This window comes from Castor canadensis, chromosome 5 (genome assembly GCF_047511655.1).
Source record: "Castor canadensis chromosome 5, mCasCan1.hap1v2, whole genome shotgun sequence".
NCBI lineage: Eukaryota > Metazoa > Chordata > Mammalia > Rodentia > Castoridae > Castor > Castor canadensis.
The window spans coordinates 83,252,230-83,277,556 of record NC_133390.1 but is presented as its reverse complement, the minus strand read 5'-3'; the positions used below and the strand labels follow the sequence as shown (position 1 = coordinate 83,277,556).

General features: G+C 39.2%; 2 protein-coding genes and 5 non-coding genes across 12 annotated transcripts; 6 read left to right on the top strand and 1 right to left on the bottom strand.

The window, feature by feature from the left end:
* The first annotated feature begins 1,140 nt into the window (after positions 1–1,140).
* On the top strand, positions 1,141–7,501 carry Eif4a2 (eukaryotic translation initiation factor 4A2). 5 transcript variants are annotated; one of them, XR_012447998.1, is made up of 12 exons: positions 1,141–1,255; positions 2,028–2,073; positions 2,157–2,289; positions 2,569–2,708; positions 3,496–3,664; positions 3,760–3,869; positions 4,101–4,244; positions 4,559–4,696; positions 4,936–5,025; positions 5,390–5,469; positions 5,889–5,995; positions 6,719–6,860. XR_012447998.1 is itself a non-coding variant. In XM_020171340.2 (11 exons), the coding sequence occupies exons 1-11, from the start codon at positions 1,227–1,229 to the stop codon at positions 6,861–6,863; spliced, it is 1,224 nt and encodes a 407-aa protein (XP_020026929.1). In that variant the 5' UTR covers positions 1,141–1,226; the 3' UTR covers positions 6,864–7,501. The 5 variants fall into 5 exon arrangements, 3 of the variants coding, with proteins under 3 accessions (XP_020026929.1, XP_073929687.1, XP_073929689.1); XR_002212871.2 differs by having other exon boundaries at positions 5,889–5,999; XM_020171340.2 differs by lacking the exon at positions 5,889–5,995 and having other exon boundaries at positions 6,719–7,501.
* On the top strand, positions 2,400–2,467 carry LOC141423807 (small nucleolar RNA SNORD2). The gene has a single exon (XR_012448610.1). It is a non-coding gene; the product is annotated as a small nucleolar RNA SNORD2 (small nucleolar RNA).
* Positions 3,907–4,031, top strand: LOC141423685 (small nucleolar RNA SNORA63). Its single transcript, XR_012448512.1, has one exon. It is a non-coding gene; the product is annotated as a small nucleolar RNA SNORA63 (small nucleolar RNA).
* On the top strand, positions 4,291–4,468 carry LOC141423803 (small nucleolar RNA SNORA81). Its single transcript, XR_012448606.1, has one exon. It is a non-coding gene; the product is annotated as a small nucleolar RNA SNORA81 (small nucleolar RNA).
* On the top strand, positions 4,742–4,873 carry LOC141423684 (small nucleolar RNA SNORA63). Its single transcript, XR_012448511.1, has one exon. It is a non-coding gene; the product is annotated as a small nucleolar RNA SNORA63 (small nucleolar RNA).
* On the top strand, positions 5,154–5,295 carry LOC141423712 (small nucleolar RNA SNORA4). The gene has a single exon (XR_012448533.1). It is a non-coding gene; the product is annotated as a small nucleolar RNA SNORA4 (small nucleolar RNA).
* Rfc4 (replication factor C subunit 4) lies at positions 7,502–25,327 on the bottom strand. 2 transcript variants are annotated; one of them, XM_020171342.2, is made up of 11 exons: positions 24,893–25,327; positions 23,659–23,805; positions 21,505–21,583; positions 16,842–16,921; positions 13,786–13,905; positions 10,101–10,244; positions 9,262–9,382; positions 8,600–8,725; positions 7,936–8,016; positions 7,740–7,856; positions 7,502–7,662 (listed from the first exon to the last, which is right to left on the bottom strand). In XM_020171342.2, the coding sequence occupies exons 2-11, from the start codon at positions 23,787–23,789 to the stop codon at positions 7,567–7,569; spliced, it is 1,095 nt and encodes a 364-aa protein (XP_020026931.2). In that variant the 5' UTR covers positions 23,790–23,805; positions 24,893–25,327; the 3' UTR covers positions 7,502–7,566. The 2 variants fall into 2 exon arrangements, with proteins under 2 accessions (XP_020026931.2, XP_073929690.1); XM_074073589.1 differs by having other exon boundaries at positions 25,055–25,327.

The following is a 25,327-nucleotide window of genomic DNA, read 5'->3' as shown; positions in this document are numbered from 1 at the left end:
TCCTATAATATAGAAAATTAAGAATCAAAATTTCCAGCAAATCAGACTTTGAGTGAATGTGAATTAAAGAGAAACTGTTTTCTTGAGTGTTCATGATGGTACCATGAGAAGTTGTTTCAAAATTCAACTTTTAAATATATTGTCTTTTGTTTTTAGCAAGGGGCCTGTGTCATGGCTACCTGAAAACCTCTGAGCTTAAGGAGTCGTGCAGTTTATTTAAGCAGCAAGAAATGCATTGGCTCTGAATTTCAATAAATCAACAGTAGGCAATTAAAAATTTTTTTAAATGAGCAACACAGACCAGAATCATAATCTAGTGCCAAAGTGGCAGACATGAATCAGTCAGAAATACCGAATCAAATTCTTGCCTTACAGAGGAAATGACTCTATTTGCAAAAGTTGATAGTGATTTTATCAGACATTCTTCACACCTGTTAGGTTAAAAATCATTAGCATTCCTTTGACTCGAGAAGCATGAAGAATAAAGTTGCTACTCCAGGGACACTACACATTTTTTTTTTTTTCTCGTCCTGCAAAATGTACTGGGCAAACTAGATTTTCTGGGACGTGCTGGGTCCGACATATTCCCCCGCAGGGGTTTCACAGATTCAAAATTTGAAATGACGGTAAATGGTTGAAGTTAGTGTCAGGCGGCTCTCTATCGTGTAATTAAATAGTAGTGAGGGCGGGCGGAACAACCCGATTCCTCTCCAGTGCCGAGCGCGGACGTACCTGCTCGTCCGGCACCCGAGCTCCGCAGCGAGCCCGGAGCGGCGCCCGCGGGGAACCGGAGCAGCCAGCGAGCGGCAAGGCGCAGGCTGCCGACTCCCGCTCGGGCCGCGCTGCCTCGCGGAGCCCGCCTCTGCGTCAGGGACGCGGAAACCCCGTAGGACCTGGGCGGGCAGGATGCGGGCAGGATGAGCAGCGTGCGATCGTCGCTGCTGCAATATTCCTCCGCCGAAAAGCAAAGAGTCCCAGCCCTCTTCTGGGTCCTGAGATCTCCAGTGATGCTGAATTACAGAGCTATTTTGAAATCTGGGTTTTCCTATCGACACGCTTAGGATCCTATCCGAGGTTACGAACCTCAGGATCACAATCTTTATATCTAACCGAAGAACGAGCAGAAAATTCCTCCGCGAGAAACGGGTTCCGGCCACGAGCCTATAAAAAACGGGTGGCGCGGTGCGGCTGTCTTTCCAGTCGGGCGCTGAGTCCTTTTTCGGATCATGTCTGGTGGTTCCGCGGATTATAACAGGTATGGCGCTCCCTCGGTAGTGGTGTTCAGCAGTGAAGGTCATGTAGCGCCAGAGATGGGGACGGATGCCCTATGGTTAGAAATTCTAGTTTACTTGGGCGTTAACTTAGGACACAGCACCCTTGTGCCCTTTCAGAAGCTTCTATGGTAGGGTAGGGGCCGGGATTGCGGGGGGACAGTGCGAGTACAAATACTGGCTAAAGGGCGATATTAAAGGGGCGTTTTGAAAGCTTGGGCGCTTCCCCTGCCCGTGCTGGACACAGCAGACAGTTAAGAGCCATGGCGCAGTCTGTTGGGTGCAGGGTGACCGGGTCCCTAAGCTTTATTTGCGGCCAACGGCGCTACTTGGGGTCCTAAGGCCCTGGCTGAGGGCGAAGGTGGTCGTGGTGCACACGCCACAGCCAGCAGGCGACAGGGCTGGACACGCGAACCGTTGGCATCGTCCTCGCCGGGCCTCGGCCCGCGTCAATCACCCGGCCTTGCGCAGAGTTAGGGGCGGAGCTCGGCGCGCGGAGCTCTCGCGAGACTCTCTGCTGCCCAAACGGGAGCGCTGGCTCTCGGCCTGGGGGAAGGGGCTGCTTTCCTGGCGTCTGCAGCGTTTGGGGAGAGTGCGCGGTACCTAATGCGCCCCAGCACCGGCCTCCTTTGGCTTTTTAGGAGAAGGATACGTGGGCAGGGTAATGTAATGAAACACGGGTTGTAAGAGGGACATTGCTTTTCAGGTGGCTTGGGAAACGGATGTATTGTCTAACTGCTGTGTTCTTGTCCCTAGAGAACATGGCGGCCCAGAAGGAATGGACCCCGATGGTGTCATCGAGGTAAGAAGTGGGTGTGGATTTTGAAGCTCTGGAAAGGTGAGCTTTTTCATCCTATTTATTGTTTTATTGTTTTTAATTTGCAGAGCAATTGGAATGAGATTGTTGATAACTTTGATGATATGAATTTAAAGGAGTCTCTTCTTCGGGGCATCTATGCTTATGGTTTTGAGAAGCCTTCAGCTATTCAGCAAAGAGCTATTATTCCTTGTATTAAAGGTAAAAGAAAACTCGGTTGACATTCAGTAGAATGAATTCACTGCATTGAGGTGGACCATAAAAGGGAAAGTAGCCTCTGGGGGACTACTAGCACCTGTTTGTATTCCTTAAAGTGAAATGATGGCAATCATCTTTCGGGACTGACCTGAAATGAAGAGAATACTCATGCTGATCACTTTGACTATTTGGGCATAATCATGTTCCAACTGGAATACATGGTGTGTAGTAGAAGTGACAATTTCATGTGGGATCGGTAAATATGTATCCTACTTTTTTTAGGGTATGATGTGATTGCTCAAGCTCAGTCAGGTACTGGCAAGACAGCCACATTTGCTATTTCCATCCTGCAACAGTTGGAGATTGAGTTCAAGGAGACCCAAGCACTAGTATTGGCCCCCACCAGAGAACTGGCTCAACAGGTATTGATAGTGTAGTTCAAAAAAAAAAAAACTGCTTGCGTGTTGCATAGGTTTCAGGTTTCACAACTGAGGAATTTAAAATGCTATAAATTGTCCTGTAAGAGCCCTCCTTTTTTTTTGGCCATGCATGCAGGGAGTTTGTGTTAAAGTTAAGCAGGACCTGGGTGTGTAGGTATGGCTTGTAGGGTTGTACACCAACAGATTGAGAAACCAAAGCTTTCTGTAAGGGTGGACTAGATCTGTACCCATATTTAAAAATTTTGAATCCAGTTGTGCAACATGAAAACTGCAGTGACATGTTACCATTTGACTGTCTCAGTAGTTTGTGATGCATCTGTTGCATGCTATGTTTTCTTTCAAAGCTCACTGCTATATTGGCTTTGAAGTAAACCTTTCTAATAAAGCTACAAGCTTTATTAAGTTCAAGACTATATAATTAGGCCCAATACCCCGGGGAAGCAAAAATTTAACCGTTTGCCCTAGCTGTAATTACAGAACTTATTTCATTATTAACATCTTCCTAGTGAAGAATAGTGTAGGAAATTTTACTCTTTAATTGCGTACCTGATTGTCTGAGATTACAGGTCCCCAAGTTTGACAGGACACAAAGATATTAAGGGAATTTTATTTAGAAGAAGTTAAAGAGATTGCATTGAAAGCTTGGAAGTAGTTTTGTGCTATGCATGCATAAAAGGCTGTTAATAAACCATATTTGCCATTGTGCTTTGGAAGTTAGTCTGGGGTCTTTCAGTTCTACAGGATAATGATTAGGGTTTTCCGCTTTTAGATCCAAAAGGTAATTCTGGCCCTTGGAGACTATATGGGAGCAACTTGTCATGCCTGCATTGGTGGAACAAATGTTCGCAATGAAATGCAAAAGCTGCAGGCAGAAGCACCACATATTGTCGTTGGGACACCAGGGAGAGTGTTTGATATGTTAAACAGAAGATATCTTTGTAAGTATTATCTTCAAAGAGTGATTCTTTTTTTTTTTAACTCTTAAAAAAGTTAGAATTTTGAGATAACAGGTTTTTTTTTTTTTTTTTAACAGCTCCAAAATGGATCAAAATGTTTGTTTTGGATGAAGCAGATGAAATGTTGAGCCGAGGATTTAAGGATCAAATCTATGAAATTTTCCAAAAGTTAAATACAAGTATTCAGGTAAGCTTTCTTTCACCCCCTTCTCAGATATGGTTTAATGCAGGTAAAGTTACAATATAACAAGTGTTTTATTGTCGTTCCCCCTGCACAAAGCATTTGATACATTACTATCTCTGTCAAGCTTCATTCCATAGTAAGACAGAGACGCTTGGTCTCAAACATTTTTCTTGATTTACTGTCAAGAGTTTTGCTGTCTACTTCAGTGACAGAATAATCAATTCTCTGTTTAAGGTTGTGTTGCTTTCTGCCACAATGCCAACTGATGTGTTGGAAGTGACCAAAAAATTCATGAGAGATCCAATTCGAATTCTGGTCAAGAAGGAAGAATTGACCCTTGAAGGAATCAAGCAGTTTTACATTAATGTTGAAAGAGAGGTAATTTGTCTTCATTGTTACACTAAAAACGTAGCCGGATTTTTTCACCTTCTTGTATAAGCACTGTGCTAAAATTGCGGAAACTAGGATCATAACTTGGTTTTTGTAATAATGCTAGCAGAGTACACACAAGAAGAAAAGTATCTGCACTAGATCCTGAAGACGGGGGTGGACCTCTTTCTTAATGTCCAGTGTCCTTTGTCTTAAGATTTGGTGCAATATGTCCTAAGCTCGACCTAATAGAATGAATTTCTAGACCTAACAGAATGAAGAAAAGTTAAAACTAAATTTAACTTAACTTTCAAATACTCCAGGAATGGAAGTTGGACACACTTTGTGACTTGTACGAGACACTGACTATTACGCAGGCTGTTATTTTTCTCAATACAAGGCGCAAAGTTGACTGGCTCACTGAGAAAATGCACGCCAGGGACTTCACAGTTTCTGCTCTGGTAAGAGATTTAAAATGTTAAATGCTAATTAAAGTATACCCATTAAAGCAGGATTCAGACTACAATATAGCTGTTAAGTGCTGTATTGTCGTTCCCCCTGCTCAAAATAAGGTTGTTTCTTAACTATACCTGTCTGCTATTTCCCTGTAGCAGCCAGGGACGCTTGGTCTCATACATGTTGCTAAATTGAAATGGTGACTTGGCTGGTGATTCTTGAATTAAGGTTTGTTCATTTGCAGCATGGTGATATGGATCAGAAGGAAAGAGATGTTATCATGAGGGAATTCCGATCAGGGTCAAGCCGAGTTCTGATCACTACTGACTTGTTGGTAAGTCTGACTCTTCACTTTTTTTTTTTGGTGGTGGAGGGACTGGGGCTTGAAATCAGGAATTTGCCCTAATAAAGTAGGTCCTCTATCACTTAAGCCATACTTCCAGTGTTCACTGATTTTGTAATCTACCCAAAGTCAATTTTATTGGGGGGAGGTTTTTTAATAACCTTTGCCAACTTGGGCTGTTTGGGAGAATAAATATGACCACACACTCCACAGTGAGCTATACAACTAAGTGTAGTTCATTACTATTTTGTGGCCTACATTATGACATCATGTCCAGAGCCTTTTTGGCAGTGCTAGGGACTTGAGCCATGTCCCAATTGCAATTAGGATTTGAACTTATGCCATTGTATTTCAGGCTCGTGGAATTGATGTGCAACAAGTGTCTTTGGTTATAAACTATGATCTACCTACCAATCGTGAAAACTATATTCACAGGTGAGAAGATAATATCTTCACTACTTGTGCTGCTAATACATTCACATACTACTTTTCAATTATGATTGTATGAAGGATGTCAAATCAGGAAATAGATTCAGTAAAAGCAGTTTAGTAAGATGTACTTAAAATTGAACTTGGGAAGACTGGTCAGAACAAAGTGGGAAAACTTGTAAATCTTACACAGGTTGTGCACTATGTTGAGAGTAGGTTGCTTTAGAACTTTTGGTCTTAGTTTGAGATTTTAGTGCTTGTGTCCATGTGTTTTTTCTTGGTGATTCTTCGATAGTTGGGATTTTTCTTGGTGTTGCTGGTAGCAATTTGAGTGATCCCTGGTTTAGTTATAGTGGCTTTATCCCTAAATAAATTGAATTGTACTTTGTTATATGATGTAAAAAAAGACTTTTTAAAAAATACAGGAGTCGATAGCAGCAGTTGATGACGAGATGGCGCTCAGAAACGGCGTTGACGTAATTTAGGACGTGGAATCATAAGCGAAACAGCACACTGTTTGAATAAAGAGCGAGTCGGTATTTATATTTGTTTTTCTTTTGTCATGATTATTTGATATTTTAAAGTTGTTCCAGCCAAGGCATTTTGTATGTTAGCTTTTCTATTAGGGAGCATTAGGTGGTTTGTATTGTCTGGTTTCTTTAGGAAGGTAGAGAGTTGTTCTGGAGGTGACACGTTTGAGTAATTTGAGTACAACGTGTGAAACTGAGCAAAAAAGCAGTGATAAGTTTGGGTCACCATACCAAAATTGTTTTCCCACTGAAAAAGTTGTGAGTTTTAGAAAATAGTTAACCTTGCAGCATTTATATTTACAGTTTACAGTTCCAGAAGTGCGTCGAAATGGATTACATAACTGTTCTCTTTGTTTTTATTCCTGGTGTTTTACATCTGTCCCAGGCTGACAACTGCTCTTGGCTGGCCCACTTTGGTATGGGCTTTAATTTCACTACCCCAAACACAAAACAGTCATCTGCTTTATTACAATGCTCAAAGGCGCCTGATAAAAACATCATTTTGCAGCCAGACAAGCCTTGAATCCTTTGGGCACTAACTGCAAAGGAAGATTTTTTTCTCTAGATATAGGTTTTAGCAGCTAGTGCTCCAATTAGAAGCACGAACTATAACCTTGATAAGTAAACAGCAGCTGATGGTTAACAAGTGGATCGTCATGTTCAGTAGTTCAGAAAAGTTATTTGAGAAGTAATGTTCTGATTGCTGATTTCTTTTTCTTACACAGAATTGGCAGAGGGGGTCGATTTGGGAGGAAAGGTGTGGCTATAAACTTTGTTACTGAAGAAGACAAGAGGATTCTTCGTGACATTGAGACTTTCTACAATACTACAGTGGAGGAAATGCCCATGAATGTGGCTGACCTTATTTAATTCCTGGGATGAGATAGTTTTGAATGCAGTGCTCGCTGTTGCTGAATAGGCGATCACAACGTGCATTGTGCTTCTTTGGGAATATTTGAATCTTGTCTCAATGCTCATAACGGATCAGAAATACAGATTTTGATAGCAAAGCGACATTAGTCGTGAGCTCTTGTGAGGAAAGCCATTGGCTTTTATCCTCTTTAGAGTTAGACTGTTGGGGTGGGTATAAAAGATGGGGTCTGTAAAATCTTTCTTTCTTAGAAATTTATTTCCTAGTTCTGTAGAAATGGTTGTATTAGATGTTCTCTATCATTTAATAATATACTTGTGGACTAAAAGATATAAGTGCTGTATAAAATCAGCCAATTATGTTAAACTAGCTTATCTGCCTTTATTGTGTTTCACTAGCCTGAATAGAAAGGCCTTTAAAATTGATTTTTTTTTAAAGAAAGCATTTGAATGCAGTTTGTTTGGTATTGTATTTATTCAATAAAGTATTTAATTAGTGCTAAGTGTGAACTGGACCCTGTTGCTAAGCCCCAGCAAGCAATCATATCCTAGGTAGGGTTAAACCCCCAGTAAAATTGCCATATTGCACATGTCTTAATGAAGTTTGAATGTTAAATAAATTGTATATTCACTTTAAATGTGTTTTCATCATTTTATTTTCACAACCACAACCCCATAGCTACAAAAACCCATGTTATCTTCACTAACAGTTCTGGGTTAATTGTTGCATCACAGTAGCACAAAGGCCGATCAGCTGTAAGTGTTCATCAGCACCATCTGCTAAGCATTTATCAACTTCCTGTAAAGAAATCAGAAAAGTCAGCAAAAACTTCAGGTGTAACAATTCTATTAACATGGGCATGTTTGCCTACTTACAGCAAGTTTTTCTGTAATGATGGACTTCTGTTTGTCAGAAAGGTTGTCATTTTCTACAACCACATCATGGAGTTGATTCACAAGCTGAGTTGCTGCATGACCCTCATTTATTAAGTCCTATTACAAAAAGATTTTTGCATTTTTTTGGTAGGATTTAATTTTCCTTTCTGAAAAGTTAGTAAACTGGTAAAATTACCTTCACCACAGCTTCTAGTTTGTCGAAAGAGCCACTCTCACATGCAGTGAATATTCCATCAATTGTCTCAGCTGGTATTACCTAGAAAGGTATTAAAGACCTCTAGAAAAGCTAGGACTTTTCTTTTTTGTGCAGACTGGCTGGAATGCCCAATCCTTAGCTTCCCAAATTGTGGGCTCATATACGTGCATAAAGGATTTTTGGTGTTCAGGGGGTGGGGGTCCTGGGGTGATGGTACATGGTTGATCTTGGCAAAATCTTTCACTTTTTTGGTGGGGTTGGGGTTTTGAACTCAAGGCTTTGTGCTTGCAAAGCAGGTGCTTGAGTCTCACCTCCAGTCCATTATGCTCTGGTTACTTGTGATTCTCCTAGTAATCAGCCTCCCAAGTAGGTAGGCTTACAGGCATGAGCTACAGGTGCCCAGCAACTTTCAAAAGACACAGAATATCTGCCAGAGTGCCACAATATATTAACCTTTTGCACTTAAGTGTACCTGACAAAGTGTTCCCTCCTTCCTGAATTATTCTAGTACTTCTAGGTTATTATTCCTTTGTTACACCAGTTTCTAGCACTGTACTTTGCACACACAATGAGCATTCAGTATACATATCTGGATGGAAATTTTAAACCGACTAAAAAATTCCAGAGTACCTAATACTCTTACCCCAGCAATGTCTGTGATCACTTTTTCCATGACCTCTTTTCCACCTGTTAATCGAGTAGCACTTTGAAGAAATGTAATGGCTTTCCTTAAGTCTCCTTCTGATACTTTAACAAGATAAGCTATTCCCTGAAGAAAGAAGGGTTACTTTTTAATTTGATGGCCAATTAAAGCTTTTTGGCTAGGAAAAGCAAAAAACACTTTTATTTTAAAGTTAATGAGGAAAAATAACAGTCTTAATAGTGGAAGAATTCATGGAGGTAGCATCTGTCCAAATGGAAGGATAGAGATCTCTTTACTCTGAATTGGCAGAGATGAAAAGTGCCATACATACCTATTTTCTGTATCAACACAAACTATGGTTTAAATTCTGTTAGAATGATTAGGGGCCCTATACTGTCATTTGAAGAGAGTTATTAGCTACCAAACTAAAAAGATGTGTTGCAGAATTTGCATTGTATGTATATATGTATGAACTCTTGTTTTGGGACTCAGATAACTTAGTAACAAAATAGCTAGACTTTGTAATTCTTAAACACTTCATCTGTTGTATTTAGCTGAAGATTGCCTGAACAAAGAGTTGATGCAACACACATTTAACTCATTCAGGACCGCTTCATATGCATTCAACAAAGGAATTTGTAATTACAATAATTGGCAATTACCTCGTTGCTAATTTTGACCTTTTCTTTCTCAGCAATGTCTAGTAACCGCTGCTGTTGAGTTTTATCTGACAGAGGTTTGAAACGGAATTTTGAACATCTAGAGGTCAGAGGTTCAATTATTCTGAAAAAGATTGGAAAAAACATATTGAACATGTTGATGTCTAAGAAAGAATTTTCTCAGAACTCATTTTTTATCAAGAACCAGTCAAGATTTGATGAAGGGGAGCTGGGCACTTGTGGCTCATGCCTGTAATCCTAGCTACTCAGGAGGCAGAGATGAGGAGGATCTTGGTTCAAAGCCAGCCCGGGCAAGTAGTTTGAAAACCCTATCTCAAAAATACCCAACACAAAACAGGGCTGGTAGAGTGGCTCAAGCAGCACAGCTGCTTAGCAAGCATGAGGTCCTGAGTTCAAACCCCAGTACTGGGGGGGAAAAAAGATTTGATGGAGAAATTAATGCAGCCTTGAAAACTACATTTTTTTCTTCCTGTAATTGGGAGTTATCAAAATAAGGCTGCTTTACAACGAATATTTCAAATAGCTAAGAAAGAGGATTTTGAGTGTTCTCAACACAAATTTGAGGTGATATGCAAGTTAACTCTCATCTGATTAGACACATTGTATACATGTACAGGAGTATCACATGGTACCCCATAAATGTATACAATTATTATGTGTTCAATTTTTAAAAAATGACCCATCTTTGTTATCCCAGCACTTAGGAGGCTTAGGAGGAATATAGCAAGTTACAGGTTAGCAAGATCCTATCTCAAAAAAAGAAAAAAAGCAGTGGGGAGGGCTTCCTAGCATCTATATTATCTTCAGGGAAATATACATACCGACTGACATAGTTACAGATGAGACAGAATCGGGTTGTTTTAGACTCTTTCTCCATGGTCCGTCTTAAAGCTGCCTGAGCAGCTGAGGTCATAGAATCTGCTTCATCCAGAATTACAATCTTGAAAGGAGGACATGGCTTCCCACTAATTCAGAGAAGCAAAGAAGCTGAATATTACTGTGTATTTTTAACAACTTTGCTAAGCTATAATGCAGACGTGATAATTCACGCTCTTTCAGTATACAATATTGGTATTCACCTTTTTCACAGGGGATATGTCCCAAGAACTCCATTGTAACCAGGCACTGGTGGCTCATGCCTGTAATCCTAGCTACTCAGGAGGCAAAGATCAGGATGATCTCGGTTTCAAACCAGGTTGGGCAAATAGTTTGGGAGACTGTAACTCAAAAATACCCAAAACAAAAAAATTTTGGCAGAGTGGCTTAAGTGGTAGAGTACTTGCTTAGCAAGCATGAAGACATGAATAAGTTCAAACCCTAGTAATGCCAAAAAAAAGAACCCCAATGGATGCCTGAAATCAGATATTATCAAGCTCTATAGATACTGCTTTTTCCTATACATATATATACTTACAGTATTTTAACTTAATAAATTACTGAACAAGTATAACTAACAAAATTGCAGCATTACTACTCTTGTGCTATTAAGTAAAATAAGGATTACTCAAATACAAGCACTGCAGTACTGCTGAGACAGCTGATTTGATAACTGAGACATTTACTAAGTGACTAATGGGTAAAATGTGTATACACTGTGAACATACTAGACAAAGGGATGATTCATGTCCCAGGTGGGACAGAATAAGAATTCATCAGGCTACTTAGAATAGTATACAAGGTAGAATTCAGGAATTATTTCTGGAATTTTTCATTTAATATTTTTAGATCACAGTTGACCATGGGTAACTGAAACCAAGAAAAGAAACAGCAGATAAGAATTGTGCAACCATTGTGCAAAAATGAGAACATTTTTATCACCTCAAAAAGAACCCCTGTGCCCAGTAGGAGTCACTTCTTTCTCCCCAAGTCCCTCCGCTCTAGGCAGTCTCTAATCTGCTTTCTGTTCCTCTTGGTTTGCCTACACTAGCCACTCCATATAAATAGTATATAATATGTCGTCTTCCATGGCTGTCTTCTTTCACTTACGTGTTTTCAAGGCACAGCCACATTGTAGCATATGCCATGCTTCATTTTTTCTTATTGCCAAACATGGCAAATGGATATACCACATATTACTAACCCGTTCATCATTTGTACATTTGGGTTGTTTCCATGTTTTAGCTCTTTGAATTTTGTTTACATGTTTTTAAGCAGTCACACATTTTCATTTTTAATAGTTTACTAGGAGTACAATTTTTGAAGCAATCAGAAGGTAATTCTGCTTAACCTTTAGAGGATATACCAAACTTTTCCAAGAGACTGTATCATTTTACACTCCAGCCAGCAATGTATGAGGTTTCTCTTTATATTTGCCAATACTTGTTATTTTGTCTTCTTGATTTTAGCCATCCTAGGAGGCATAAAGGAGTATTTCATATGGTTTTAATTTAATTTTCTGAATGACTGTTCGATGAGCGTCTTTTCATGTGCCTAAAGGCCATTTGTGCATCTTTTTTTTGAGAAATGTCTGTTCAATCTTTTGTCCATTCTTCAGTTGGGCTATTACTGAGTTTTAAGAGTTCTTTGTATATTCTTGATACAAGTCACTTCCTAGGTATATGATTTATAAATATCTTCTCTTTTTGTGGGTTGTGACTCTTTTTTTGATTGGTGCTGGTGCTTGAACTCTTGAGCCACTCCCCCACCCCTTTTTGCTTTATTTTTCAGGTAGGGTTTCATATTTTTGTCTGGACTGGTCAAGACCGAGATCTTCCTAATTATGCTTACCACATAGCTAGGATGACAGGTGTTTTCTACAATATCCATCTTATTGGTTGATATGGGGGTCTTGTCCCAGAGGACCTCAAACCACAATCCTCCTTATCTGTGTAGCTAGGATTATAAGTGTGAGCCACCAAGCCCAGCAGTTTTTAATTTCTGTACACTGACTTTTGATAATCTCTATAAACTTATTTACTTACCACAAATGGCATTAGAACTGGATGCAAATTATACCAAGAAAACATTTGGAATAATAAGGTAGAAGGTATGTGAGGTCTTTCCCCCAGTATTGGGGATCGAAATAAGGCCTCAAACATGCTGGGCAAGTACTCTACCACTTGAGCCATGCCCCAGCCCTTTTGTTTGTATTTTGTTTTAAAGCATCTTGCTAATTTTGCCTGGGCTGGCTTTGAACTTGCAATCTTCTTTCGTCTGCTTCCTGACTATCTGGGATTAGGTGTGTGCCTCTATGCCCAGCTAGATTTTGTGACCTTTAACTCCACATCCCAGTCTTTATTTCACGCAGAAAGAAACTGGGTGATATAGAGGTTGTGAGTACACCATCAATTCAAGCTGGATATAAAAAAACTAGTCATTCACTTTCTACAAATTTTGAAGTGTTCTCTGATGTAAAATTTAAACATGTCCAAGCACCAAAAATTTAATCTTGGAACTTTGCTGCCTAAGGAGTGTAAGTAGTTGACAAAAGCCCTCTTTGCTTTGGGCAGGGCAATCCTGTTTTAATTATTAATAATATATTTTACTTCACGACTGTTTAAGTTTGGGTAAGAACTTATATGGTGGCTGGGAGCATTGGCTCATGCTTGTAATCCCAGTGACTTGGGAGGTGGAGATAGAAAGGATCACAGTTAGAGGCCAGCCTGGGCAAAAAGCTAGTGAAATTCCATCTAAACAAATAAGTTTGGGCAGTGGGGTTTCACACCTGTAATCCCAGCTACACAGTAGGAATAGGTAGGAGGATGGCAGTCTAAAGCCAGCTCTAGGCAAAAATAAGAGACCATATCTGAAAATAAAATAAGAAAGGGTTGGGGGTGTGGCTTAAGTAATAGAGCAGCTGCCCAGCAAGTGCAAGGCCCTGAATTCAAACTCTGTACCACCAAAAAAGAACTTACATGGTAACAAAACTGTGAACTACACACTAAAGCTTAAAATGCCCAATGGAAAGAGAGATAATCTCTTTTTCTAACACACTGCAAAAACCAAAATTTTTATCATGTGTGCACACCACCAAACTATATTAGTAAAAACTCTTGACAGATAAATAGCTTAAAATTCATGATAATAGAAAGGTTGTTTCTGGCTTAACATAATTTAGATCAAAATGTGATCTAACATGAAAAAGGAAAATTTGGGAGAAATAAGTACTGTCTTGGTCTACTGCGTGTCACTATAACAGAATACCTGAGAGTGGATAATTTATAAAGAAAAAAATTTACTTCTTACAGTTCCAGAGACAAGGAAGCCCAAGCTTGAGGGTTGCATCTATTGAGGGCCTATTTGTCAGAACAAGGCAGAAGGCCTAAGCTAACTTGGGCCTGTCTTCTTATGAAGCCCCTGGGATGGGGGTGGTGGGGGGTGGAGTGTGGGGGGGTGCATGCTACCTTCACCATCCCTTCTAATCCTAATCCTAGTTATCTCACAAGGCTCTGCCTCCAAATACCATTAACATGAATTTAGGGATTAAGGTTCCAAATTTTTGGGAGATGTATTTAACCCACAGCCTGTGTTTAAAACACGTATCATGGAGAAGGCAAATGTACTTACTCTGAACGACTTCCTGACACAGTTAATTGAGCAAAATTTTTCACTTTCTCTCGAACTACTTGTATTCCACGTTCATCAGATGCATTTAACTCAAGAACTCTTAATCGAAACAGTTCAGGCCTATTTCAAAATGAAAAAACAAAACAAAACATGAAACAGCATACAAGTAATCCCCTTTTAATTATTTCTGGATTTTTTTTTCGTTTTGAGACTAAGCTGGCCTGAAACTTGATCCCCTTGCCCCAGCCTCCTGAGTGTTGGGATTATAGGCCTGTCTATAAACGTTATTCTATAAAGGATACAACAGGGTGCCAGTGGGTTAATTCCTGTAATCCAAGACATTTAGGAGGCAGAGATCAGGAGGATCATGGTTTGAGGCTGGCTCAAATATTTTTCAAGACCCTATCTCAAAAATACCCAACACAAAAAAGGGTTGGTTGGGTGGCTCAAGTAGGAGAATGCCTGTGTAGCAAGTGTGAGATCCTGAGTTCAAACCCCACCTCCCCCCACAACACACACACAAAAGATACATAAGAAGTTATGTAATGCGAATTGATATACTCTGGAATAAATAAACTTAATAGTTTCACTGCAATTACACTGATGAGGTTCATTTACCCTGCACCTATCTGATTGAGTTTGGAATAATCAGTAAAGCTCTGAGAAACAAGTTACTGTCTAATACATAAATTACCAGGTTCATAGCAGCTTCTTTTTAAAAATTGTTATTAGCATTATATTAGTTGTAGGGGGGTTTCATTGTGACATTTCCGTATATGCTTACAATGTATCTTTGGTTAGGTTCTCCCCCTCCATCATTTCCTTCATTCCCCCTAATTAAAATGATTTCTGCAGGTTTCATGGTTCTATTTTCATACAAGTATATAAAGTGCACTGACCTTATTTCCCCTCCTTTACCCTCTTCATTCATCTTCCCCCTTCCGGTAGTACCCACCCCTGAACAGGATCTGTTTTACTTTCCTGTCCTTCAAGTGCTCAGCTTCTTCTTTTCTACATTTTTTTGAGGTAGTGGGGACCAAATCCAGGGTCTCCTTCATGCAAGGCTGGTGCTCTTCCAGTGAGCTATATACCCTAGCCCCTCCTTTGCATTCTGACCTAGCTCATCATTTTATACACTGGAGAGTTTAGAGGCATCTAATTATTTTCATATGTAGGATTTCAGATGTACCCTTTGGTGACATGCCTGATATAAAAATTCAATACAACCTTTGGTATGGTTGTATTCATTTTTGGTTATCAGACTCAGGCAACCTATGGAGTTGACAGTTGAACATGTGGAGTTTAGGGGTGCTGATCAGCTGCACAGTTGAAAACCTACGAGACTTTTTTTTCCCTTTGGTGGTATTGGAATTTCAGCTTAGGGCTTGTGCTTGGTAGGCAGGGGCTATACCACTGTAGCCATGCTGCCAGCCTCACATGTAACTTTCGAGTATCCAAAAACCTAACTACTAATAGCCTGCCACTATTAGTAGTCACCTTACTGGTGACATAAACAGTTGATTAACTCATATTTTAAATGTCAGACATGTTATATGTGGTGAAAAAGCCAGGGATTACTTTTTAGCAATTAGCAAGTTATTTGAGAGAACTAGCCAGAACTGTTCACCAGGAGACGATTACCCTCACAGTGTTTTAACCTAATACTTATACTTGATCTCCTTCAATAACAGTTAGAAGCAACTATGAATTTATTACAGTAGTAAGACATGTACTGGAGTTAATCTAAATCACTTATGATTTAATACTGCATCTTGAGTTTGTTTACATTTCTCTCGACTGGCTTGCACAAACATGTTTTGATAAACTTTAACTTTTGTAATAGATTTATGTATATTTTATGGTAGTAAATGACAGACTTATCTACATACATAAACATTTTTGCTTTTGTTTTTTGGAGACAAGGTCTTATTATGTAGCCCAGGCTGGCCTTGAACTTGAGATCCTGACTCCATCACTTAAGTGCAGGGATTACAGATTTGTACCACCATGCCTGGTTATAATCTACATATATTTTATGCACTTATGACTTATCTTTTTCTTAATTACTCAAAATTTCTAGTTCTTGAGGGCTCTTTTTTCCAAATTGCTACAAATCTCTTAAAAAAAAATAAAAACCCAAACAACAATAAAAATCTTTGATCTGCATAGTTCAAACCCATGCTCTTCAAGGGTCAACTGCACATCTTTTAACTCTAGATAAAAGTACTCTTTTAGAAGAGTCTGTTAAGATAGTCAATCTAGAAAGAGGAATCTAAGAAGGAAGATCACATGTTTTTCTGGTGTACCTGGAATGACACTCCATCAACCACTGTGATTATACTGAGGTCAAGGAGCTGGTCTGGCCATTCAAGGCAGGGCCTAGGATGTCCACAGCTGAAGGAACTAAATAAGAGGTGGTGTGCCCAGTAGCATCAGATAAAGCAGACTACTAGCATAAACTCCCAGATGTGAATAATTAAGAGGGTATTTGAGCTGGGTGCTAGTGACTCATTCCTGTAATCCTAGCTAGTTAGGAGGCTGAGATCAAGAGGATTGTGGTTCGAAGCCAACCTGAGCAAATAATTTAAGAGAGCCCATTTCCAAAATAAGCAGAGCAAAACGGACTGGAGGTGTGGCTTAAGCTCAACGTACCTGCTTTGTAAGTTGAAAGCCCAGAATTCAAATTCTAGTCCCACCAAAACAAAACAAAAAAACCAGGGTGATGAAACTATATGATGACTGGGGAAAGACTGGGTCCTCTGGGCTCCAAAATCATAGAAATAATTAAAGAAAGTGGGGGGGGGGCAACACACAAGCTCCCTGTGTTGTGGTAGGTTCAAACATTTGATCAAGGTGCAGAATGAAGGTTACAAAAAAAAATAAACTTACTGTGGGTGGGAGAATGAAACAGTATCATGAGATTCATTTAAAAAAATTCAGATATGAAAATAAAACCAATAACCCTACAAGGAAATGAAATGCAGAGTTTTGAGAAAAAAGCATTATCAAGATTTTTGGTGTCATCTTAAAAGAGAGAATGACTGATTTCAACTTACCCAAAGAGTTCTCTAGCTGCTGCCAAAATAGTGGATGTTTTACCAGTTCCAGGTGGTCCATAAAACAAGAGATTAGGGAGCTGTGGAAATTAAATTTTTATAAATTGCTTTCTGGCACACATAGATGAAAATGATGAGTGCACACATCTGTGGCATGATACAATGACTTCCCTAATAGAGAGTATGCATGTTTAACTGTGAAGATTTGTTAATGTAACTGGTAGCACAGTATTAACAGTTCTAAATATTGCTTTTTCCCAAATTATCACTTTTTCCTCAAAACATTTTTCTAATTTCTTAAACTGAATCAATATTTATGCTTGCGCTTGAGCTGATCGACCTACGTAAAATGTTCAAAGCTGGAATTAGAAATTTCTGGAGGGACTCCCTCTCAGGCTCCTGTCAGCTCTGTATTCTACTTCTTTGCTCAAGAAAGATACCAGATGTTTCAAAGGGGAAAGGGACTTAAAAAGTATTGGCCAATACTGAGAAAAAAGGACTGAAAAAAGACATGTAAGGGCTAGCATGAGCTAAAACTCTAAGAACAAAAATACTACGGAGTTGGTGGGGGGGAACAACCCACACAGCTATTAAGTGCTAGGCATTGTTACATCAGGATTATGTATCCTGTAGGGACACCAGCAAGTATCGGAAAGAAATCGCTAGAAGAAAGGATAAGATAAAGTAGCTAGCTATCTTCTTCTAGACAGAGTCTTGCTTTGTAGCACAGGCTGGTCTCAAACTTGCCATCCTCCTGACTTCACCTCCCAAATCCTGGGATTATCTAGCTAGGCTCCTATTAGGCAGGCAATTGATCTGTGGTGAAGACTAATGAATATGCTGAATTCTAATAAGCTCTGCTTTGAAAGGGAACATTCTTTAGTATGTCCTTTCAGGTAGGAGGACCCTACCTGATAGGAGAGCAGGCAAGAGTTCATTTGCTTTCACTCTTGCCAAGCCGTCCCCTTCCTGTTCATTTTTCACTCAAATCAGATATCACTGTGTCTGCTACATAAAAATATTCACTGGCTTCATGTTACACTTAGAAAAATAAAAATAAGTTATTGCTTCCTAATATATATATACATATATATATAAAAGACAAAAACCCAAACAAGCTAGGCATGGTGGTACATATCTGTAATCCCTACCACTCAAGAGGATCTCAAATTTGAGGCCTTACATAACAACCTGAAAGACTCCAAGACCTGTCCAAGCTCCAGCTGACAGTGGGCCTCCAACAGAAAAGTACTATTTGTCCTGAACATCTGAAGTTCCCATGATTGGGAATCTGACCCCATTCTTTTTGTCTGGTCAACTCTGAATGTATTACAAGTCAACCTTCACTAAAACAGCTTTTTTTTTGTGGGGGGGCAGGGGGGAGCAGGGGTGTAAGACTTGCATTTGAACTCAGGGCTTTGCACTTGCCAAGCAGGTACCCTACTACTTGAGCCACAAGTCCAGTCCATTTTGCTCTCGCTATTGGAGATGGGAATCCATAAACTATTTGCCTAGGCTGGCCTTGAACCGTGATCCTCCTGATTCAGCTTCCCAAGTAGCTAGGATGAGAGGTATGAGCCACCAGTGCCTGGCATCAGCTCTCTTACCCAGTTTTTGTTGCATTTATTTCAATTCACATTTATTTCTTATTAACTGTTGAGTGTAACCATAAAAATACCTGCCCAACTCACTAAATGGTTTGCTTAAAAAGGGCAAGAACCTTATTTTTTCCATTCCTATCTGTATCCTTAGCATCTAACTGAAGTACTCAATTATTTGCAAAATAAATTACTAAGCCAAAAGATAGATAAAATGTTAATTAAAAAAGACTATTACTGTTAACATGGAAACACATAGGTTAAGATACAAACTCTGAGACTCCCCATTCAAAAAAAAAAAAAAAAGACAAACACACTTAGGCTTTTTAATTTTTAAAGCTCTAATTATTATTTTGATTTCTGCATATCTCAACGTTTATAATGACTCATTCAGATAACTATAACATGTAATTTAAATTATTTAAAATAGGATAAAATTATTAAACCTTGTATAAATTGAGCTCAGAAAAAAATCATCTTATTACAACTTAAGTTTAAAGCCTTCGAAAGTAAATGAATTATTTTAACTCTTTAGAATTTAAAAAATTACGTCATCTTTTTACAAAGTTTAGTCTGAAAACAAGATGTTAATGAAGAAAAGTTCTTTATTCATCCTTGAGTCAAGAACTAAATAATCTTATATATTTGCCTAAAGAACTGAAAATACTAGTGATTATATTAGTTCTTATTTTGTAATCTGTTTAAGTAAAACTGAATACTACTGTAAAATTAAAAGACAAGGGTTTTTTTTTTTTTTTTTTTTTGAGAGAGGGCCTTATTTGGTAGCCCAGGCTGGCCTTGATTTGTGATCCTCTGGCATGTGCTTCTTGAATGTTGGGATTACAGGACTGCACCACCACTCCTGGCTTAAAAGGGTATTTGGATCAAGTCAAAACAAATGCTGGTAAGCAGAAAGATTTTGTAACTATAACTTCTTTGCAAAGAAGTTATACTACCTTACTATAGTACAGGTTGAGCATCCCAGTCTAATCTAAAACGCTCCAAAATTCAAAGCGTTTTAAGTGGCAATGCAACACCAGAAGTGCTTAGTTACTGAACACATTATTGTTACACTGTATGAATGGAATGTTATATTTTTTTACCGATGTGTGAATAAATGTAGAAAACGACTACTTATCTGTAGCATCTAAATTCAGTTAGGAATGATGGTGATGCCAAATAACCATAGTCCACATGGGTGGCAAAGATAGTGACACCTTTGCTCTCTGATGATTTAATGTATGTGAACTTTGTTTCATACACCAAATTATTAAAAATATTGTATAAAATTACTTTTTACACTATGGGCATGAGGTACATATGAAACAAATGAATTTTGTGTTGACCTGGATTTCATGCCCAAGATATTTCATTTCATATAAATGCAAATGTTATTTGTGGTTTGGATTATACATGTCCCCCAAAGGTCCAAATTCTGTTCTGGTTTTTTTTTTGTGGTACTGGGGTTTGAACTCAGGGCTTCATGCTTGCAAGGCAGGCACTCTTCCACTTGAGCCATACCTCCTGCAAGGCCCACATTCTAAAGGCTTGGTCACCAGCCTGTGGCACTACTGGGAGGTGGTGAAACCTTTGGGAGGTGGGGCTTAGTGGAAAGAACTTAGGTGACTGGAAGTATGCCTTTGAAGGAGATATTCGGTTCCTGGTGACCTTTTCTCTCTTTTTGTTTCCTGACTGCCACGAGATGAGAGGCTTTGCTGTACCACAGGATCCCCAAAACAATGCAGCCAAGTAACCACGGACTGAAACCTCTGACAATGTGAGCCAAAATAAACCTTTCTTCCTTTTATGTTGTTTATGTCAAGTATTTGGTCACAATGATGGAAAGATGACTAACAAAATAAATATTCCAAAATCTGAAAAAAAATTCCAAATCCAAAACACTTTTGTTCCCAAGCATTTTAGAATAAGGGATACTCAATCATTATTTCAGAAAGAGAACAATGGCAACCAAACCCAAAAGAACCTCTGAGTAAAAGCAGCTAGGTTTAAGGAGGTCTTGAAAATAAAGCAAAACCCATATCCCACTTTCATCTGTGATTCTTTCTCTCTCTTTACTGAGCTCTTAAAAGTGCTTGGAGAGGCTGAGGGCATAGCTCAAATGCTGAAGTGTTAGCCTAGCATGCTTAAGGCCCTGGGTTCAATCCCCATTACAGGAGGGGAAAAACCCACTTGGACATTTCATCATATATACAATATAAAATTGCTAATTTTTTTTTTTTGTGGGACTGAGGTTTGAACTCACTGCTTCATGCTTGCAAAGCAGGTGTTCCACCTCTTGAGCCACAACTCCAGTCCAGTTTTTGTTCTGGTTATTGTGCAGATGGGGTTCTCCTGAACTGTTTGTATGGTTGCCCTCAAACCATGATCCTCTTGATCTCAGCCTCCCAAGTAGCTAGGATTACAGGCATGAGCCATCAACATCTGACTTAAAATTGCTAATTTGTCATGTGGGTTTATTTTGTCTCTGTGTGTTGCCTTGTTTTTGGTGGAACTGGGGTTTGAACTCAGGGACTTGCACTTGCTAGGCAGATATTTTGTCTCTGAATAATCTAAAACACAAGTTACTTAAAGATATTTTATCTTATATACGATAGCAAGAGACACAGTGCTTTAAGCAGAATTAAATACTCAAATTTTTTTTAAAAACAAATCTAAGGTTAGGTGAGCCATTTTAAATTAAAATCATTAAAAAAACCTCTTACTTTTCTTTAATAACACATATTATCTATAATTGTTTATTTGTTTGGTTTACTTGTTTATTCTCTCTCACCAAAATAAAAGCTCATGAAGGAAATCTAATCTGTCTTGTTCAGTGGTCTTCACTTGAATACTACATAACAATGCCACACAGGAAAAAATAGGAGATGCTTACTAAATATTTATTGAACTAATTATGGTTGCATAAACAGTATCAAGGACTTACTGGATATACACCATGGTATTTAATGAGGGCATAAGGTTATAAACAAAGGAAAAAGGGTGAATAAATTAAGTTTTAAATCATTTTGATGTTTAAATGACATCAAACACCACCTGCTACTCACATCCGCTCCTTCTAAAGACTTTTTTAGCACCGCAACTACTTCTTCCTGGAAAGCAACTTCATCCACACATTTTGGTCGACTGGGGGAAGAAGGGCAGAGAAATTATTTAGTATATTGTAGTTGCCATAGAAAAGTCTCAAGTGTTTCTTCTGCTAGAATACCAATGACAATTCTCATATATTGGTAACGAAACGAGACATTGTATCACAATTGGAAGTAGGTGGAAATCTCATTTGTATTTACTATAAGCAAGTACATACTGATGAAGTAAAATACTTTTTGCCTCCCATCTGCATTGCTTACACAGAAAATTAAGCAAAAGAATTTTCTTTTATAAATCACAAATACTTACTGGCTAAGAATTAAGGTGAATACTTGCTTAGAAGGTAATAATATATTTTGACAAGATCATGAACGTGAGCTGAAAAGGGAGAACTATTTAATAATCAAACGAGAGGCGTCTATTTTGGTTAACATATTTATATGTGCTTATTAGCTAATCAATACCAATTTTTTTACATCAACTAACTGTACCAAGGTAAAGGAGACCCTGTTACTTCATTGAGAACTAACAAAATAACAAGTTTAGCTAATATGAAGTATAATATATAATTTTCACCTTAAATCATTAATTAGTTTTGGTTTTTTTTTTGGGTGGTACTGGGGTTTGAACTCAGGACCTCACACTTGCTAGGTGGGTTCTCTACCACTTGAGCCACTCAGCCAACCCTTTTTGGTGTTGGGTATTTTCCGTGAGATTTTTTGTTGTTGTTTATTTGCTTTTTGACGTTTACCTAACCAGGTTTTTTTTTTTTTTGGCAGTACTGGGGATTAAACTCAGGACCTCACACTTGCTAGGCAAGCACTCTGCCATGTGAGATAGTCCACCAGTCCTATGTTGGGTATTTTCAAAATAGGGTCTCTATAACTATTTGCCCAAGCTGGCTTCATACCACAAACCTCCTGATTTCTGCCTCTCCAGTAGCTAGGATAACAGGCATGAGCCACAGATGCCTGGCAATTAGTGATTTTAAGAGAAACTAGAAAACTCCCAAGACAAAGCTCTCTGATTAACTAATAAAAGTTCTTTGACCCATACTTCTCTAATTAATCAGATTAATGTTAGGAAGGAATTATGTTAGTGTATGTTATAAATAAGGGTTTCATATTCAAATACCTGCAGGGATTAGGCAGATAACAAGAATGAAGAAACATGTAACTCAAGAGAAAATAGTAGAGGCAAACTGAAGAACATGTGACCTTCCCCAAATGGAAATGTACAAGTCCATTTAACCGTTATCATGTGAGAACTTGCAGCAAGTATTGCCTGATCCCCGGAGAAGCTAAAAATCTTAGATTTTCTCCTATATACTTTTTATTTAAAAAAAAAATCTATATTTTGGGCTAGGCATGTAGCTCAGTGGTAGAGTACTTGCCTAACCATGGGTTCATTTCCTAGCACCACTAAAAAGTAAAAATAAATTTAAAACCTAGATTTTTTTTTTTTCATTTTTCTTTTATTATTCATATGTGCATACAAGGCTTGGTTTATTTCTCCCCCCTGCCCCCACCCCCTCCCTTACCACCCACAAAACCTAGATTTTTAAAATAAGCACTGTTGGTACTAGACAAAACATATGGGGACCTTATTTGGCCTATGGTTAATCTGGAAACCCTTGGTAATAACTGACTTTTCCATCCAACAATATCCATACAATTATCAAAATTACTTGTAGTATCACTTAGCTGATGACTATTTAAGTGCTACTTCAAGTGTTGTTTTTGCTAAAAATGTATCAACAAATAAAACTCAACAATTCCCATCTATTACTTATAGAAGGGGATCAATTACTTGGATTTAAACAGAACTCCTGACCAAGTGTTTACACTCCATTTACAGGAATTTTGTTTTCTTCATTTCTACATCCCAGCCCTAAAACTGCAGACTTTAATTATAAAGATCATAATTAATCAACAAAACAAAAAAACTGGATCATTACAAGGTATCTTTCAGTTTCAAGGTTCTATGACTTATGTAATTGGGTGGTTTTTAAGGATAGCATCTAACTAAAGCAAATAATTCCCCCTTACATTAAAAAAAAATTGATCAGAATTGGTAATTAGTCATTTCAACAAAATCTCAAGTGTTCTTACTATTTTTCCACCCATGGAACAGGTTTGACTTTCTTGTTCTCTCCACTGCTTCCCACAGTGGCAGCTACTACTCGATCCTTGCTCAGTGGTGGTTTAGTACTGATAGATGTGCCTTTTAGAAATGCTTGCATGGTTTCTTCCCCCTGACTAGTTGCAAGACAAAAAAAAAAAAAGGTTTTATAAAATCATTAATGAGGAAGTTCTTGCCTGAAAGCACACTTAAACTTGTGCAAAGACATTCACAATTCCTTAATAAAGGACATCACCCCATGACCTAAGATGCTCTGAATGTACTGTACTAAGGGTCACAGGGACATAAAAGGAGCCAAAGTCCTTAAAGGAACTTAGAATCTATTATAAATAAAGTGAGAAAAAATTTTAAGTGTTCCAAACACATTGATTAGTTTGTCACTCACTGGTAAACTGTACATGGGTCTATACAGTCTCTTCCATTTCAGTTGTGGGCCAACCTCTAGCTCAGATGCTGAAACTGGACTCAACAACAGTACTGGGACCACAGATGAGAACCTTCACTCCTTTTCTTTGGTCTCCAGCTCCATTCAAGGGGAGCTGGAAAAGCCAATGCCCACCCTCAGATTTTTCTGGGGGGTGGGGAGAAGGTAGGGACCCAGAGGTTAAATGGAAATAGCTGTCTTTCTGATAACATGCTCAACTGTACAAATCAAAACAATACAGAAAAGCATGAGAACTTTTATAGATTCATACAAAATCCCAAAAAGATCACTACAACTAACACAGGTAAATATGCTTGTAGGCTGTTTGCAGGGGTTTAAACACAAACAATATCAAAAGCTTGCCTGGAAATCCCTAACATTCGTGGCAATTCTTTTTAAAATTTTTTCACTGTCATATGCCTCAGTGCTTAAAACAGTGCCTGGTAAGTGGCAGATGCGCCATTAACACTTAGTGAGTGAATGATTTCGCCTTTGAGCCTAGGTTTCCCCATTTGCAAACAGGAGCTAGGACTATTGCTGAAAAGTCGCTCCTCTGTGGTTGGCTCATCGCTCTAGACTCAATCAAATATAGTACACTGTTAACATCTATAAACGGCCAAGGTGTCAAACGTCACTGGATGACTTCATTCCTGCCACGGCCTCTGAACGATGCCGTACTGAATGAAGCACCATCTGGCCAGGGCCGCAGGGGAGGATGGCAGGTTTCACCGGCACTACGAGCAGGACGCGGGAAGGCCAGGCAAGTGCTGGCTGGTCACCTGTAAACCCGACTTCCGCGCGGGACCCCGCGCAGTCTGGGCCTTTCGCGCGCCGGTCACCGCAGCTCGTTCTTGGGACTCTGGGCGGGGAAAGGTCCAGGGAATCGTGAAATCTCAGCTCGGTCTTCCAATCTGAGGACACCCGACCCAAGAGAGACTCACAGTTGTCACCGTCTCCGCTGTGCTCGCGGTTCCCGCCACCAGACGGCTGGCGAAGGGCAGGGCGGGAGAACGTCATGCGTCACTTCCGGCGAGCGACAGCGTTTCCTCGAACGTGGATTTGTGCAAATCTGTGGGGCGACATGAATTTAGGGATGTGTAGACTGGACTGGCATAACCAGGAAAATGCAACAAATAAAGTTGCTCCCTGTCCCGGCGCACTGCTCCCACTTGAGACTCAGGGCAAGGACACTTGAGTGCGCCGTCCCCCAAGGA

Coding starts and splice junctions, on each gene's coding strand:
- Eif4a2 (XM_020171340.2), top strand. CDS start 1,227: ATGTCTGGTGGTTCCGCGGATTATAACAG. Junction 2,709..3,495: donor CCAGAGAACTGGCTCAACAG/GTATTGATAGTG, acceptor TTCCGCTTTTAG/ATCCAAAAGGTAATTCTGGC. Junction 3,870..4,100: donor AGTTAAATACAAGTATTCAG/GTAAGCTTTCTT, acceptor TCTCTGTTTAAG/GTTGTGTTGCTTTCTGCCAC.
- Rfc4 (XM_020171342.2), bottom strand. CDS start 23,789: ATGCAAGCATTTCTAAAAGGCACATCTATCAGTACTAAACCACCACTG. Junction 8,017..8,599: donor TGATCACAGACATTGCTGGG/GTAAGAGTATTA, acceptor ATACCTTTCTAG/GTAATACCAGCTGAGACAAT. Junction 7,663..7,739: donor TCATTACAGAAAAACTTGCT/GTAAGTAGGCAA, acceptor ATTTCTTTACAG/GAAGTTGATAAATGCTTAGC.